The sequence below is a fragment of the Podarcis bocagei genome (assembly GCF_964188305.1).
Source record: "Podarcis bocagei genome assembly, chromosome: 7".
Taxonomy (NCBI): Eukaryota; Metazoa; Chordata; class Lepidosauria; order Squamata; family Lacertidae; genus Podarcis; species Podarcis bocagei.
Window position 1 is genome coordinate 9,643,266 of NC_138132.1, and position 18,142 is coordinate 9,661,407.

General features: G+C 49.1%; 1 protein-coding gene and 1 long non-coding RNA gene across 4 annotated transcripts in view; one reads left to right on the forward strand and one right to left on the reverse strand.

Annotated features, from left to right (window-relative positions):
• LOC308590664 overlaps window positions 1-18,142 on the reverse strand; it is a 105,786-nt gene that overhangs the window by 21,309 nt on the left and 66,335 nt on the right. Inside the window, exon 2 of the long non-coding RNA XR_014009854.1 lies at window positions 9,899-11,309. This is a non-coding gene — a long non-coding RNA (uncharacterized lncRNA). The remainder of the gene's footprint in view (window positions 1-9,898; window positions 11,310-18,142) is intronic.
• Window positions 599-18,142, forward strand: part of B9D2 (B9 domain containing 2) — a 34,068-nt gene continuing 16,524 nt past the window's right edge. Inside the window, exons 1-4 of one of the 3 annotated variants that reach the window (XM_081200757.1) lie at window positions 599-621; window positions 2,002-2,110; window positions 3,054-3,179; window positions 11,971-12,774. In XM_081200757.1, coding sequence (XP_081056883.1) covers window positions 2,023-2,110; window positions 3,054-3,179; window positions 11,971-12,284 — 528 coding nt within the window. In that variant the 5' untranslated portion in view covers window positions 599-621; window positions 2,002-2,022 and the 3' untranslated portion in view covers window positions 12,285-12,774. Of the gene's footprint in view, window positions 686-2,001; window positions 2,111-3,053; window positions 3,180-11,970; window positions 12,775-18,142 lie in introns of those variants that run through there. The other 2 variants (XM_081200756.1, XM_081200758.1) reach the window with 2 other exon arrangements.

Genomic DNA, 18,142 nt, shown 5'->3' on the forward strand with positions numbered 1-18,142 from the left:
CATCTAAAGAAACAAGGTACAGTATCTGCCAAAGAGGGGAAGGCAGTAAACCAAGCTGATATTTTTTATTTTTCATAAGGACTCAGTGGCTGAACTAGCATTTGAACCCAGCTCTCGACAAGAACCAATTCAGTTGCCAAGGCAACAGGGAGAAGAAAGACCTTCCCAAGATGGCCGCACTGCGACGCCTCTCATAGAGATGGCAGCACACAAGATGGCAGCACAAGGGAGGAGCGGAAACCCAACCCTTTTTCTCGAGAAGTTTCCCTATGACACACTCAACATGGCTCTTTGAATCACAGCTGTTTCCTTGCCCTCAGTTATCCAGTAAAGCAACTGTTTAAGATAATCTTCAACAAAACCACAGTGGCACAAACAAAAACATCAGCTAAAAAAATCGGAAACCGCCCTTGTCCATAAAACTGTTTATAGGCAGAAATTGCGGCCATGTGCGACTCTTCACGTTTTCCTATCTCTATGTCCAAGATGGCGGGTTTTTGTTGTTGCCTCGCTCAAGATGGCGGCGCCACCGCCCTTCTTCCCCTTTCCCGCAACTAGCCAATCAGAGCCCCACCCTGGGCGTGGCTTCACCGTTGCTGCGGCAACCGCGGCCCAGAAACGGTGAGGGCAGGACGGTAGCGAGGCGGGGGCGGGGGGAGTTCTGAGAAATTCGCGCGGCTGGCAGGTAATGGAACGCGTGGCGTGCGGTATGCGTGCGCCGGGGGAAGGGGGGACACGGAGGAGTCGCGTGTCTTTTGCACGTGTGAACGGGTGACGTATCAGCCACCTCTCTTTCTCCCTCTTGATTCAAACAGAACACGTGAAAACTGAGGGCGGGTGGCTTATGTGCAATCTTGGACCGCAAGGGTCGATGCTAAAAATCGAACTTCCAGCTTTGCAAGTGACTTGGGAATTGTTTGGAGACAAAGGATTTAAATAATAATAATAATGCTCTTGTTGTTTAGTCGTGTCCGACCCTTCGTGACCCCATGTACCAGAGCACGCCAGGCACTCCTGTCTTCCACTGCCTCCGGCAGTTTGGCCAAACTCATGTTGGTAGCTTCGAGAACACTGTCCAACCATCTCATCCTCTGTCGTCCCCTTCGCCTTGTGCTTCCCCAGCCACTCTGGGTGGCTTCCAACAGAACACTAAAATACAATAACCTATTAAACATTAAAAGCTTCCCTAAATAGTTCTGCCTTCAGATGTCTTCTAAAAGTTTGGTAGTTATTTTTTCTTTGACATCTGGTTGGAGGGCGTTCCACAGGGCGGGCGCCACTACCAAGAAGGCCCTCTGCCTGGTTCCCTGTCACCTCACTTCTCGCAATGAGGGACCCGCCAGAAGGCCCTCGGCAGAATGATGGAGGAGAATTTGCTCCTTCAGGTATACCGGACCGAGGCCGTTTAGGGCTTTAAAGGTCAGCACCAACACTTTGAATTGTGCTCGGAAACGTACTGGGAGCCAATGCAGATCTCTCAGGACCGGTGTTATGTGGTCCCGGCGGCCGCTCCCAGTCACCAGTCTAGCTGCCGCATTCTGGATTAGTTGTAGTTTCCGGGTCACCTTCAAAGGTAGCCCCACGTAGAGCGCATTGCAGTAGTCCAAGCGGGAGATAACCAGAGCATGCACCACTCTGGCAAGACAGTCCGCAGGTAGGTAGGGTCTCAGCCTGCGTACCAGATGGAGCTGGTAAACAGCCGCCCTGGACACAGAATTGACCTGTGCCTCCATGGACAGCTGTGAGTCCAAAATGACTCCCAGGCTGCGCACCTGGTCCTTCAGGGGCACAGTTACCCCATTCAGGACCAGGGAGACCTCCACAACCACCCGCCCCCTGTCCCCCCAAAACAGTACTTCTGTCTTGTCAGGATTCAACCTCAGTCTGTTAGCCGCTATCCATCCTCCAACCACCAAGGTAACCTTAAAACACATGTGAAATCTCAGAAGTGGTCTGGAATATGATAATGGCCCCTGACTGGGTGTCTCCGTTCTCTTTAAGGTCCTTTCCCACTGCAGGCCCATGGCTGAAGTGCACGTGATTGGTCAGATCGTGGGAGCCAGCGGATTTCCTAGCAGCAGCCTTTTTTGCAAATGGGGGATTCACACAGGTTGGTGGAGCATTATGGTGTGGAGATCACGGGAAAGGGGAAGGCAGAGATAATTTAGCACGTGATTTATAGGTTAATTCTGTTCGGTTAAAGTCAGCCGGCAGGTGTTGCTTAGCGACCAATCAGAGGAGCAGGATCTTTGCCGAGGTAGCATCAGCTCTCATTGGCTGCGTAGTTCCGAGGGAGTTTTCCTCTGTATGTTTAGTTGAGTGTTTTCCTGCTGTGTAGAAGGCCTGAGCTAAGAAAGACAGAAAGCCTCTCGGTTGAATTTCTTCTCCAAATACGCGGATTTAGATAGCATGTCAGAAAAGATAAAAAAATAAACCAAAATGGGTATTTATTTCAAAATGGGAAGTTTTTAAAATATATTTGAAAAATAATAATAATAGTAGTTTAAAGTCATACACAGCGTTCGAATAATTTCAGTAGCAGTGTTAAAAATGTGGAAAAACCAATGAATGGATCAAGGGATATTGAAACTGAACAAAACTCGTTATGCAATGGCAGCGAACAATTAATACAGAATCTGTAATAAGGAATAGGCGGGAAGTCTGGTAGATAGAAAAAGACCACTTTTATGTTTTGAAGGTTACTAGTTGATGTGCTAATTCTCTTTTTTCTTTGGTGGGGATGGAGATTTATTTTCTTTTTCTGTATGGTGTGTTAATGTGAACAGTAACAATAAAATTTAATAAAAGAAAAAGAATTTCTCCTCAGATTTATACGCTGTTCTTGTTCAGTTTGCTTCGTCAAGTGTTATCAAGCTTCTCTTCTCGCTAAACGCCATCTGTGTTATTTAAGTGACGCTACTAAAGGGGGAGGTGAGAGGAAGTCAGTTCCCCTGGCGCTTTCCACCTCCCCACCCCACATTTTTAGACTTGATTCGAGAGGCAGAGCTTTGTCTATTCATAACCGAGACAGCTGGGTTTTCTCCTCCTCCCAGGTGGTGCCTGGAAGTTGCTGTCGGGATTCCGGGAAGGGCAGACCCAAGTCGACCACCCCCAGCTGGATGATGTGGCTTATTGGTCACACCCCATCGACGTCCACTTTGCCACTAAAGGCTTGCAGGGTAAGAGATATCAGTTGCCTTTCCCTTCCTCCTCCGCAATTCTTGGCTATTGCCAAGTTAAAAACATGAGATCCTTTTAAATAATATTTGTGTGTGTCTTGCAATACACAGCTGCAGCTGGACAGAGAAACGCCTAACACACTGCAGGCAAATCACCCAGTGACCGCTTGCTAATGTTTTGAGCTGGCTGTGGTTGCTGATTTGCAGAGGGCCATTTTCTTTGGTAGCATCCTGATAATGCAATGGAAGCTAGCTAGGCCATCAGGGCATATGCCCCCCCCCCATCTAGGCCTCACATAAAAGGTAAAAGGACCCCTGACCATTAGGTCCAGTCGTGGCCGACTCTGGGGTTGCGGCACTCATCTCGCTTTATTGGCCGAGGGAGCTGGCGTCCAGCTTCCAGGTCATGTGGCCAGCATGACTAAGCCGCTTCTGGCGAACCAGAGCAGCGCACAGAAACGCCGTTTACCTTCCCGCCAGAGCGGTACCTCCAGTTTGGAGCGGTGCTTTCGAACTGCTAGGTTGGCAGGAGCTGGGACCAAACAACGGGAGCTCACCCCGTCACGGGGATTCGAACCGCCGACCTTCTGATCGGCAAGCCCTAGGCTCTGTGGTTCAACCCACAGCGCCACCCGCATCCATCTAATAAAGCAGAATGGTTGCTGGGTGCTGCAGCATAGATGCACAAAAATAAATAAATCGGTCTGTAGAGGTCCCAGATTTCTGCTGTGACGTTGGTGGCTTGAGCAAGCAAAGCAGAACACTCACCTTGTTGGCTCTGTTAGCATCAAAGTGACCTCCCTGGGGCCCAAGCGTGTGGGTCTGGAGATCCTGGGCAGCCCAAAGGACAAGACCCTTTTCTCGGCCTCGTTGATGTGGTCCAAAGGAAAGCAGAGCAAGACGTTTGGCACCAGCTGGGCTGCAGGAGTTGCCGGATGGAGGCGTACAAGGCACCCTCCAACCGCCTTAGGGACTCCGCTCTGCATTTGTCTAGGGTTTACGCCTTAGGCTTTTCTTCTCCCGAAGATATTCTGCAAGGCAGCAGAGGTTTGGAATCAGTTTTCCTTCTCTTAGATGTTCTCCCTTCCCAAGTGGTTAGCAATGTCATTCTAAACTGAAAGCTTTTGGATAATAAGGACAAAATCTTCAAAAACTGAACAGTCGCTTTTGGGAGATATGAAAAATGAGTATGAGCAATGAGCACTCTTCCTGAGTGGCAATTTAACCAATTTAAAAGGCAACCCACTGAACAACGATGCTCTTAAACAGCTAAGCCGCATCTTATAACTAGAGCTACAGTTCTGCAGTGTGGCTGCCGGCCAACCTTCGCCGGGAATTTAGCTGGCTACGATGCCCCAAATCTTGGCTCTATCAGTGTGAATGATGCTTCATAACACATACGTTGCTGGCCAAGAATCCGTCCCACTTGGGGAGGCTCTTGAACCCACCCACTCGCCCCCAACCAGCCTGATCTCCTGTCTTCCCCATGGGGACTTTTGCCCAAGTCCAAGCAAAAATTGGCATTGAGGCAATGTCTATTAGGGCAAATGGGACCCTGCTCCACAAAGCTCAGTCTCCACAAAGCTCAGTCTCAGCCTTCTCCTGAGATAAATCCAGTCCAGGGATCTCAGAAAACAACAAATAGGGGGATTTAGGAGCAGGTTGGCTTCCCCCTCCTTAGTTTTGCTGTTGTACAACTCAGCAGGGAGGAGGAGGAGGATAGAGGTAAATAGTTGGCTTTCGTTGCCTCTGGCGCCACCTGCTGTTCGCCTCCCTGCCTTCCACCCTACCAGTGGGGCCCAGCCAATTGCATTGTAGAGATGTCGCCTTCGGAAGCCCTCTCTCTTCAGGGGATTCTGGCTTGAAAGGTGGGGCTGGGGATTTATGGTGGAGAATTCTCTGCATCCCAGCTTGACTGTATTCCCGCAAGAACTCAGGATGGAGGATGAAGAGGGCTGTGTGTTGCAGCTAGCCTAGTGCACAAAGGCGTCGTTTGCACCTGTTGCTCCTCCCACTGTTGCCTCTGGCTCCACCCACCATTGGCCCCTTGGAAGTTGCTCAGAAGAGAGTGCGGGCTCTTGGCTTGAAATGGTTCCTTGTCCCCAGCAGTTGCTCAGGGGTTGAGGAAAGGTACTCTGCGTAGACTCAGAGGCCCCCGTTCTCTCCAGCCATGAAATGCAGAGGGGTGTTTAAGCAAATTGCACAATCCGGCTTGAATCAGGCACTGTGTCTCGTCTCTCATTATGAACCTGCCTGACAGGAGCGAGCCAGCAGTAAACTGCACTGAGGAACTTGGAGGTAAAGGTAAAGGGACCCCTGACCATTAGGTCCAGTCGTGGCCGACTCTGGGGTTGTGGCGCTCATCTCGCTTTATTGGCCGAGGCAGCCGGTGTACAGCTTCTGGGTCATGTGGCCAGCATGACTAAGCCGCTTCTGGCAAACCAGAGCAGTGCACGGAAACGCCGTTTACCTTCCCACCGGAGTGGTACCTATTTATCTACTTGCACTTTGACGTGCTTTCGAACTGCTAGGTTGGCAGGAGCAGGGGCCGAGCAACGGGAGGTCACCCCGTTGCGGGGATTCAAACCGCCGACCTCCTGATCGGCAAGTCCTAGGCACTGTGGTTTAACCCACAGCGCCACCCGCATCCCTTTAACTTGGAGGTAACTATTAGCAAAAACAGGATATGCACAGGAACATCAGGCTTAGTGAGCACAGCAACTCGATCTCCATCAGGTCTTGCTCCCATGAAGCAGTTGCTGAGACTGAAGGTCCCCACGGCTGCCTAAGTCCCCCTCCTCTCCAGGGTTTTCCCCAAGCAATCGGAGACTGTGCCTGCGTTAAACAAACTTCCCCTCTGCTCTCTTCATGCCTCTCCTGGCTCTGGGAGACAAGGGGCGGGGGAACTTGTTGCAGCAGGAGAGGCAGAAGCCCGTGACTCTTCACCAGCCGGACTCCTCTCTGCCTCTTGGCCTTCCTCCTCTGCTTCTGCTTCTGCTTCTGGACTTCTCTCTGCCACGGACTCTCCCAGCTCACTAAACCCTGTTACCCCTTCAGCTTCTGACACCTCCTACTCCCTCTCCTCCCTCTGACCATGCTTGCTCTCCAACCACCAATCCCCAAGCTCCAAGCCTTTTTCCCTTGGTGATTCCCCTGCTGGTTGCTCCCCCTGTTCCTCTGCATCAAACCAGCCCATAACATTTCCCCTTGGAACTTGGAATTTTCAGATCAGTCTTCTGTTTTCAACAGAAGCCCCCTAGATTTGGTGGGTTTGGGGTCCCAGTTCCCCTCTTAACATGGGACAATTGAGAGGAGGCCTTGATGCCTGCTCTGAACCTCTGGAATTCCCAGCCGCGGAGGGTGCCGTGTGTGTGTGTGTGTGTGTGTGTGTGTGTGTGTGTGACGGCAATACTTTTGGGCTCGGTTTAGTTGAAGGTTACCAGATTTTTTTCAATAAATCCGGGGACATTTTTCAACTTCAATGGGTTTTGTATGGGGACTGATTTGTAAATCCGGGGACCGTCCCCGGGAAACGAGGACGTCTGGTAACCTTAGTTTATTTTATATTTAACCCCTTGTTTTCCTCCCCACCCCCTCCAAGAATAAGGTAGGTAAAGAGACCCCTGACCATTAGGTCCAGTTGCGGACGACTCTGGGGTTGCAATGCTCATCTCGCTTTACTGGCTGAGGGAGTACAGCTCATGTGGCCAGCATGACTAAGCCGCTTCTGGCGAACCAGAGCAGCACACAGAAACGCCGTTTACCTTCCCGCCAGAGCGGTACCTATTTATCTACTTGCACTTTGACGTGCTTTCAAACTGCTAGGTTGGCAGGAGCTGGGACCGAGCAACGGGAGCTCACCCTGTTGCGGGGATTCGAACCGCCGACCTTCTGATCAGCAAGTCCTAGGCTCTGTGGTTTAATCCACAGCGCCCCCCGCGTACGTTTGATATAATTGGCTTCCTGAAAGGAAATTAATCCGTGGCTACGGTAAACTGCTCCATCAGACAAAAGAGCTCAGAAGCCAGCCAGTGAAGGGAAGCCGTTCGGAATGGCAGGGGATTAATTGTCGGAGCGGCCGGCTTTTTTTGTGTGCGTGCCGCAAAGTCGGTTTGATTTGCGTGGGCTTCTCTTTGCTGCCTTTTCTAGGCTGCGCTTCAGCTGAGCTGAGCTGGACCAGAAAGGTGGGGGCAAGGAATGACCAAGCGGGGGGGACAGAGGAATGGATTGATGCGGAAAAGCTGCCGAAAGTCTCCCGCCGCTTCCTTTTCTTCCCGGCTGACGAGACTCCACATAATTAATAAATCATGCTTCCCCGGTTCCCTTTATTGCTGGGAACACAGTGCTCAGGCGAAGAGATAAAAAATACACACACACACATATATATATAACCCCACCGCCACCCCCGGCCAGCCAGACCTTGGCTAATGTTGAAATACGAACTCCGAATTGACAGGGGGAGATGGTGGCGGGAGCAGGAGAGAGAGAGAAAGAAAAGAAAAGAAAAGAAAAGAAAGAAAGAAAGAAAGAAAGAAAGAAAGAAAGAAAGAGAGGAGAAGGAGGATGGAGCCTAACGAGTGCTTGGAGGAGCCAGACTCTGACTTAATAATAATAACCTTAATATTTAGCATCGGTTGAGTGCTTTCTGCAAGCTCATGTCACTTCACAGACGCCGCCAAACAGCTCTTTATGGTAAATCAGCATTGTTATCCACACACTGAATTATTAAGAACCTGCCAGATCAGGCCAGCATCCTGCACTCCACAGTGCCTAGTCAGATACACCAGTTTCCCAATCTCCAGTGCTCCATCGGAGCAAACATCAGTTTGGGTTCCCCACGGATGGCCATTTGCTCTGATTGAGCTTTAAAGAGCGGATTTTCACAGGGAAAGCTCTGAAGCAAAAGGGAAAAACGGTGTTCAGAGCTTTAAATCACGGACCGTGCCTGGAAAGAGTGGAGGAAAAGTGTGGGTGTGAATAAGCCCTGAGTTTGGGGAAGTCGTTTTGGACCTCTTCACCATCTCTCCTGTTTAAACTACTGTGAATGATTTAGTGTCAATGGCCACCTCACTGCCACCCCCAACTTTAGATAGTTGGAAAGCACAAGTCCAGATACTGACCCTTGCAGGACTCCTCATTCTGTATCCTTCCATCATGAGAACTCTCCATTTTTCCCCTGCTCTTCTTCCTGTTTCTTTAACAGTTCCTCATCCACAATAGGAGTGTCAAAATCTTTTTTTTCTATGTCCAAGTATTCAGTGTCGTGGTTTGCAAACTCCTTGGGGCAGAGACCTGTCCTTTTAGATCAAGCTATTCTATTCTGTGGTGAAGTGCCACACTCACTGGTTATGACTTTGAAACTCTGGTCTTGTCTCATATACATTTGGACACCACGTAGCAATGCGACAGGCCTCCTGCCGTTTGTGTCCTTTGGAGCTCCAGTGTTCCAGACTTCCTTTTCTCCATTTATATATCTGTCAACTGAGAAGTCTTCATGCCTCTGTCCTAACAGGACCCTGGTCCTCAAATGTTGATGCCACACACACGCACACAAACACACATATCTTTAAAGATTCTGTTTTTGCTGTGGCAGAAATAGTGTGGTATTCCCTCCACAATCTGTGTGCATGGATGCTATTATATTAAGAAAGAAATACCCTGAATATTAGATGGGATTAGGTGGTGCTGTGGTCTAAACCACTAAGCCTAGGGCTTGTCGATCAGAAGGTCGGTGGTTCGAATCCCTGCGACGGGGTGAGCTCCTGTTGCTCAGTCCCAGCTCCTGCCCACCTAGCAATTCGAAAGCACGTCAAAGTGCAAGTAGATAAATAGGTACCGCTCCGGTGCCGTTTCCGTGCTCTGCTCTGGTTCGCCAGAAGCGGCTTAGTCATGCTGGCCACATGACCTGGAAGCTGTCTGCGGACAAACGCCCGCTCCCTCTGCCTATAGAGCGAGATGAGCGCGCAACCCCAGAGCCTTTACCCTGATTATTAACTACAGTCGTACCTCTTGTTATGTTCGGTTTAGGTTACGTCTTTTCAGGTTGCGTCCCGCAGCGACCCAGAAGTACTGGAAAGGGTTACTTCCAGGTTTCACCGCTCGCGCATGCGCAGACGAGCAAAATGACATGCCGCGCATGTGCCGAAGCGGCGAATCGCGACCTGCACACGCACAGACGCGGGTTGCGTTCCTTTCAGGTTGCGAACGAGGCTCCGGAACGGATCCCTTTCACAACCAGAGGTACCACTGTATTCTTTGCGTTAAATAACAACAGCCTGCCTGCATTCCCTTAATTCAGATAGACCATTCTGTAACATCCTTTCAAAAATGGTTCAGTTGAAACTTGAGAAATGCTATTCCTCTACGTTGTGATTTTTTATAGGGAGATAAGATGCCAATTTAACTCCGTGGTACTTCCTTAATGCTCAGACGAATTTTAGGTTTCAGTTTTAATGGTAGACTCCAACCCTAAGATTACAGAAAATATAGCACAGAACCTCCATCTCTGGGGGCGGAGCTCTTTTTGCTTCTAAGGAGTGCTAGCTATGTCCTCTGGCTGATGCTGCAACCTTGTTCCCGAACCCGGTGTAGCAGAGTGGTTGGGATCGCGATCAAGGAAGCTTCTGATTCAAATCTCGACTTGGCTGGGAACTTTCTGGGCAACCTGAGAAAAGCCACTGTCCTCTCTGCCCCCACCAGAGGGGGCAGGAATGTTATACCCGTGTAATCCTTTCCAAGCTGTTGTAAGGGTCACCAGGAGGCAGAGAAAATATACAAAGGCATTGATTTCTCTTCCAAGCCATCTTCATCGCACACAGCGCTGTTTCTGCGCCACTGCAGTTCAGCTTCCAACAAAAACTACATCGCTGGTCCTGCTGTCTGCTGTAGCAGAATCTCATATAATTGATTACATTGTTCTGCACCATTTCAGTGCACTGGCATTTATTTATTTCATCTTATTTAGCTTTTATATATCCCACCTTTCCTTCAAGGAGCTCAAGGCGGCATGCCTCGTTCTCCGCCTCCCCGTGTTATCCTCACAACAACAGCCCTGCGAGGTAGGTTGGGCTGAGAATGAATGACTGGCCCAAGGTCACCCTGTGAGCTTCAGGGCCGAGTGGGGATTTGAACCCCGGAGTCTCAGGTCTTAGTGCAGCACTCTAACCACTACACCATACTGCCTCTACATGGTACGAGTAGTGAACATCAGTAGTGTCTGCTTCCATGTAAATCCTCCCAACATCGCTACCGAGATGAAATGGTGGGATGCTTCAGAAACTTAAATTGCTATCCTTCCTTCCTTTTTCCTTTTTCCAAAACAACTTTTATTTATAATTTTTCACAATCGCATAAACCAAACACAATACTGTCATACCTTGGTTTTTGAACAGCTTAGTTCTCAAATGTTTTGGCTCCCGAACGCCGCAAACCCGGAAGTGAGTGTTCCGGTTTGTGAACTATTTTTGGAAGCTGAAGCCTCCTGCAACCAATCAGAAGCTGCGCTTTGGTTTCCAAACGTTTTGGAAGTCGAAAAGACTTCCGGAACGGATTCCGTTCAACTTCCAAGGTACGACTATATTGAATTAAACATAAGACTTCCCTTCCCACCTTCCATTCTTCCTTCTGATTCCCCCTTACTGCTGCATATTCTAATTACCATATTTTTCTGTGTACAAGATGAGGTTTTTTTATTCAATAGAAATGCAAAAAAATAGGGATTGTCTTATACACAGATAGCGCAGAGGTGGGACAGGCAATTGGTGGCTTCACTGATGTGTTCAATTGGCAGCGGGGTCAGGTGGGTGAGCGATTGTCGACAATCCCTCCCCAAAAAAGCTCAACAAGTCTGGGCACTCTCCCCCCATTTCCTCAATCAGGAGTTCCAAAAAATCGGGGTCGTCTTATGCACGGGGGCGTGTTATACACGGAAAAATATGGCACTCCAGATTTCCCCTTTCTCATTTTAGTAAAGGTAAAGGGACCCCTGACCATTAGGTCCAGTCGTGGCCGACTCTGGGGTTGCGGCGCTCATCTCGCTTTATTGGCTGAGGGAGCCAGCGTACAGCTTCCGGGTCATGTGGCCAGCATGACTAAGCCGCTTCTGGTGAACCAGAGCAACGCACGGAAACGCTGTTCACCTTCCCGCCGGAGCGGTACCTATTGGGGGCGTCTTACACACGGGGGCGTCTTATACACAGAAAAATACGGTACTCCATATTTCCCCTTTCTCATTTTATCTCAATGCAATTTTTACTGCTGAATTTACTCCCATCCTGCTAACGCCCTAACCTGTTTGCAATGATTCTTCAAGTATTCTACAAACATTTTCCAGTCTTCCTTAAATACCCTTTCCTCTGGCTCTCCTATTCTGCTGGTTAAGCTGGGCGATTGTGCACCTTCCACCATTTTCGTCTGCCACTCCTCCTTCGTTGGTCCTGCTCCCTTCCCTCCGTTTCTGGTACATACCATATTTTTTGCTCTATAAGACTCACTTTTTCCCTCCTAAAAAGTAAGGGGAAATGTGTGTGCGTCTTATGAAGCGAATGCAGGCTGCGCAGCTATCCCAGAAGCCAGAACAGCAAGAGGGATTGCTGCTTTCACTGCGCAGCGATCCCTCTTGCTGTTCTGGCTTCTGAGATTCAGAATATTTTTTTCTTCTTGTTTTCCTCCTCCATAAACTAGGCGCTTCTTGTGGTCTGGTGCGTCTTATAGAGCGACAAATACGGTATACCATTCGGGCTGCCATGGCTGCGTAGAGAAACGACCCTTCCTTTCTCTTTTTCCCCGCCAGGCTGGCCCAAGCTGCACGTTCAGGTGTGGCACCAGGACTCCTTTGGGCGCACGGAGCTGTACGGGTACGGCTTCTGCCACGTGCCTTCCACCCCCGGCTCCCACCAGCTGGACTGCGTCACCTGGCGCCCCCTGGGCTCGTGGCAGGAACAGCTCTCCCAGCTTTTTGTGGGAGGGGGCCCCCAGCTGCTCAACACCGACCTGATCTACACGGGGGCTGACCGCTACCGCCTGCAGACCTGCGCCATGGGCACCGTCCACCTCCAACTGGCCGTCATCCTCCGGAACTTCGACCGCTACGGCGTCGAGTGCTGAGGTCCTCCCCACCCTGGCCAGGGCCGCCCCCTTGCCGCCGTTACGGCTCCTTCCCATTCGTTCCAAAGACTGGGACCCTCACCGCTTGGGAAGGGAAGACTTCTGCAGTTGGGAGCAGAAGGGCAGCTCCATTCCACCGGCAGCCAAAGTGCGGAACCTATGAGCCAAACGTCCCGAGTTTAGCATCTCCAGTTCGGGGAGAGGAAAGAGGACAAGTGATTGGCGCTTAGCCCGGATGGGTCAGGAGGCAGATCTTGTGGGTCCTCGTCTAAGCAGAGCACCTCGCAAGCAAGATCCATTGCGACCCCTTTTTTGGGGGGTGCTGTAAAATCTCTTTCTCGGTCTGATTTTTTTGTCTGGAGAAGTTTGCCCATATCGCAGACAGGACCTCTGTTCCCAGTGCTCCTGAATCACTGGCAGTGTACAACTTTATTTCTATAAAGGCTATTCTTTTTCCCGTTTGCATTAAATGGTTTTCTTTTTTCCTCCATGAGGTTTTGCGTAGTGCTTGTGGGAACGAGAATTTGGCACCCTGGTTGCTTGGTGGCTATCCCAGCTGCGCAAACACACCATCATAGTAGGCCGAGTCTGGGCACAAAGCAGAGTGAGGCGGTACGCTGGGCAATAGGTGCTTTTTTTGCCAATTATTTTTTATTGATTTTCCATAATTTTTAACAAATTGTCACCACATTTAATACAAATGTAAAAGCTGACTTCACCCCCCCCCAGATGTTCCTTCTTTTTCTCTCCGTCCATTGCTGCTCCAAGTATGTTAGCTTTCCCAACTTTCATTTCAATATTCAATTTTTAAAAATGATATTACAATATTTCATCCTTTCTCCTTCACATTGACTGTACAAGCACCAATTTCTGCTAAGACTTTTATATATTGCTGTAGCCTATCCACAAAATAAGTAAATCCTCTTTTATCTATCTATAATAATCACTAATCAATAATTTTAAATCATTTCCTTCCAGTACCTCTTGGGTAATGCTCTGCCTGAGAAAAATTGAAGCAATTGATGCTTCAAACTGGGATAGCTGACCCGACATCTGACAAGACTTTAATCAAAGAGCCTTTTCACCACACCCCGGTGGGCTAAATCTTCACCAGCCAGCTGGACCTGGGAGCCGCCATTTTGATTTCCCACAATGCCTAGTTCTCCCAGTGAGCAATCGAGCCGCCGTGCTGCCCTGGCTGTGGTTCCCGCACTTGGTGCATCTGACAGGTATTTGCAAAGCTGTGGATGTAAAAATAGCAGGCCTTTGTTCTGGCTCCAGTGCCATTCCTGCCTCAGCTGGAGAGCTGGCTGTAAGAGGCGGCAGGAATGCCTGGTCAGAAGGAAGTTTCGGATTAAAGCCCACCTGCAAATAGTTTTGGGGGAGAGGGGCAGGGTTCACCTTCCTTGTGGCCGGCAGAGGAATGCGTTGAATCTTTCCAAAAATGCACCAGACCCCTCTCCAGTTTGCATGTGCATCATCTTGCAGCAACCAGCAATTCCATAGTGCCTTTCCTTAAAATTACCTTATTTTTTGCTCTGTAAGACTCACTTTTTCCCTCCTAAAAAGTAAGGGGAAATGTGTGTGCGTCTTATGGAGCGAATGCAGGCTGCACAGCTATCCCAGAAGCCAGAACAGCAAGAGGGATTACTGCTTTCACTGCGCAGCGATCTCTCTTGCTGTTCTGGCTTCTGAGATTCAGAATATTTTTTTTCTTGTTTTCCTCCTCCAAAAACTAGGTGCGTCTTGTGGTCTGGTGCGTCTTATAGAGCGAAAAATACGGTATACAACCGTGATCCACCATGGATTCTGCCTGGAAGAATCCTTGGCATCAAGTGTCAGCTTGGTGCTCAGAATGGGGAGATGTAGAAGAGAAATTGGGGAAGTAGAGTTGAGCTCACAGCAAGAAACTCCAGCTTCAACCACTGAGTTTAAGAACTGCCTGTAAAAGGTAAAGGTAAAGGTACCCCTGCCCGTACGGGCCAGTCTTGCCAGACTCTAGGGTTGTGCGCTCATCTCACTCTATAGGCCGGGAGCCAGCGCTGTCTGCAGACACTTCCGGGTCACGTGGCCAGCGTGACAAGCTGCATCTGGCGAGCCAGCGCAGCACACGGAACGCCGTTTACCTTCCCGCTGGTAAGCGGTCCCTATTTATCTACTTGCACCCGGGGGTGCTTTCGAACTGCTAGGTTGGCAGGCTCTGGGACTGAACGATGGGAGCGCACCCCGCCGCGGGGATTTGAACCGCCGACCATGCGATCGGCAAGTCCTAGGCGCTGAGGTTTTACCCACAGCGCCACCCGCATCCCCTGCCTGTAGACGGTCTTTTTATTGTGCGTTCATGACGTTTTGTTGGTGTCTAGGCGGTTACACGCGATCCCACTTTCAGTTCTGCTCGTGACAGCAGTTTTTTTCAGGATGGAGATGCATGCTTTGTTCACAATCCATGCATGTTCCCAGAGCTTCCAGCTGAAACCCTGTAACTTTTCATGCGGCGAGTTCTCCATGTGTGTCGCATTGGTTGTGCCGTAGCCTAAAAATGCCCCTCTGGGCAGCGAGACCATTCGGAAAGCATTGCAGAACAACTATTCAAGTGGAATGGTGTGTGTGTATGGTCCAGGGGGATGTTCACCACTAACACACTATTCTTGGGTCAATGGCATGTTGCAGAATTTGCCTGCAAAAACAACACCAGTGTAGAGGGGCTTCAAGAATCGTCCAAAAGCGGCAGCCTAAAGATTGAGAGATATAAGCAAGGCATGATGGCCACATCCCTCAGACTTTATCCTCAGTCCCTGGTACTCAGAGCAGCCATGTCTAATACCGTTATTGGACCTAGTCTCCCAGGGTAAAGGTAAAGGGACCCCTGACCATTAGGTCCAGTCGCGGACGACTCTGGGGTTGCGGCGCTCATCTCGCTCTATAGGCCGAGGGAGCCAGCATTTGTCCGCAGACAGCTTCCGGGTCATGGGGCCAGCATGACTAAGCCGCTTTTGCCGAACCAGAGCAGCACACGGAAACGCCGTTTACCTTCCCACTAGAGCAGTATCTGTTTATCTACTTGCACTTTGACGTGCTTTCGAACTGCTAGGTTGGCAGGAGCAGGGACCGAGCAACGGGAGCTCACTCTGTCGAGGGGATTCGAACTGCCAACCTTCAGATCGGCAAGCCCATGAGGCTCTGTGGTTTAGACCACAGCGCCACCCGCATCCCTCTGTGTGTTTAGTCAGAAGTAAATTCTGCGCTAAATTGACTGGGACTTCCATTCCAGAGTTTAAAAGCAATGGGACGTAAAGTGGTGCTTTTTATTTCCTTAGGGGCTTCCTAACTTTCTTCCCATAACCTGGCCGCAGATTTCCTAGTAAGGTAGGTTAAGAGAGAGAAAAAGGATGCTTTGGCCATCTAGTGAATTTCCATCCGAGTGGGGATTTGAACCCAGGGCTCTCTGGTTCAGCTCCAGCCCTCTGCAACTGCCACAGGCCACAGACACACCCCAAAAAGAAGCCCCATATTTGCAGCCGTCTGACACTGACACAGCATCTATTTATGGTACAGGAAGAGTCTATTTTTAAGCTTCTCTTCCTCGCAGGATCAAAGAAGCTTTGACTCCAGCTCCTCATCCCATCTCGTCCCACATACATGGTCAAATCAGCTGCCCTGCAAGTTCCCTCTCCAGGACAAAGACTGTGATGTTCAAGGGGAAAGATCCCTTTCTTCTTCATCATTCCACCCCCTTAAAAAAAAATAAATATAGCATGCAGTGCTTGGCAAAGGAGAACAGGGTATGCCCATTTTGCATTTAAGCGAACGTGGAGTTCAGAACAAGAGTCGGGGGAAGGAGAGAGACATTTGATAGCTGCATGGCAAGCAGAAATTCTTGTTTTGGGAAAACTTTTCCCAGGTGCCCTGTCTCACGGTTTCTCCTGGTTTTACGGCCCGCATCTCTTTCTTGCGCCATTAACAGCAGGCTGGCAAGCAGAAATTTAGTTAATTTAGCAAACAGAAATGTTAAGATTTTCCTGGCTTGGAAATGCAAGTAGGGAGGGAAAGTTTCACTTGCTTAATTCCTGTCTGCATGTTAGGGTGATGCTTTCTTTAATTTTTAAAAATCTGCCGGTATGGCGGCTGTGTACGCAGCATCTTTTTAAAGCACAAAGACCATTCCTCCCCTTGCAAAATAAAAATCACGAGAACTGTAGTTTACCTTCGCACAGAGTTGCAATTACAAGCACCCTTAGCAAACTGTAATTCCCAGGATTATTTGGGGGGGGGGATGATTTGAATGTGCTTTAAAGGTGTGGTGTATATGCTGCTACTCATTTGATGTTTCCCATTTGAAAGGGTAAGAATTAAATTTTATTATTTAAAATTTATCAGCAACAAAGGCAGAGAAGGAGGGGCCTAAACTGCCCAAGAAGAAATGAAGGTAGTCTTCTCTGTTTCTATCCTGATCAAATAAGCTCTCATAGCAGATCACAAAACATTAAACATACAATGAAGAACTTGCGATTCTCTATCACTAGCCATCATTGCTGGGTTGTCAACTGACTGGGGGGTGGAAAAACTTAGTGGCAGACCAGTAGCAATCTGTAGAAATCGACAGCCGAATCTTTTCACTGGTGTGGAGATAAAATAGTACTACCTGATATGGTCTGAAAATCAAGGTGCCCTGAAAAGTCCAAGAGTTTTAGGGTGGCAAAGAGAAAGGAGGCAGCTGATGATGCTATTAAGAATAAAAACCTGGTCCTAGTTCTTTCGAAAGACGTATACACACCCTAAACTTGACTCATCTCCAAGAATGAAAAATCAAACCTGGCTATCGTTGACCATGATTTTTGCATCTCCCTGCCATTTAGCTACGCACCACCTCCTCAAAGTTTTCTCTTTTCTGCACCTGCCAGCTAAGATTTCATTTCACGCACCTGAGGAAGTGGGCTTGAGTCCACAAAACCTCGTGCCACAGTACATTGTATTATAGCCTTTAAGATGGCCCAAGACTCTTTGAGTCTAACTTGGGGTACCTCAGTGGAAAGTCCTCAGCACACCCCCCCCCACAAGTCTCAAAGCTGCTCCAAAGGCAGTATTCAGAAGAAACCTGACTGTCAGACTTCCACTTCCCTTCTTCAAAGTTTGGTGCAGTCAACGCTTTTCGTTTCCACATGACTCTTGCGGAGGGAGGCTGTGGTCTCTTGTAAATTGAGGATTTATGTTTTACAGCTGCAAAGACAGAGATAAGGCTGTCTCCATTGAACAGCCCCAGCTTATCGGGCTAAGGAAATTCCCAAGCTATTTTGGGACTTTCCAGTGTTACATCTTCAGAGATAAGAGGATGAGATCGGTTTCTATCTACTGTCCTTGTGACCTTGTGAGTGGTTCATGGTGTCTGTCAGCCTCAGTTTCCCTCAGCTGTAAAATGGGGATAAGACTGTGAAGCCCTGAATGGCGTTTCTAGGCAGCCTTCTCCCATAAAAACCAGCAAACTCACCAATATAATCAATAGAGACCGGGTAGCTATCAGAAACGGCCTCCTCTGTCGTCTTTTGGATTTATCCGTATTTAATCTCTGCCTGTAGGGTTTATAGCTCTGTGGCTACTGCTGTTGATCTCTTGCAGTGCATTCCTAACCTTTTCTACTCCGAACGTGTACTGCTGAACTCAGTTCATTTGCACTGGCTTAGGTATGTTTGTTAAGCCACTTTGGAGGCGAAGTACTAAAAGGCTGCGTATAGGTTTCTCATGTAAACAGGGAGGCAAGAGTTTCGCATTCCATAGATCCAGATACTTCCAGTGCTTCTGTATCCGGAAGAAGGATCTGGCAATAGGAACATAATAAGAGCTATTCTGGATCAGGCCAAAGA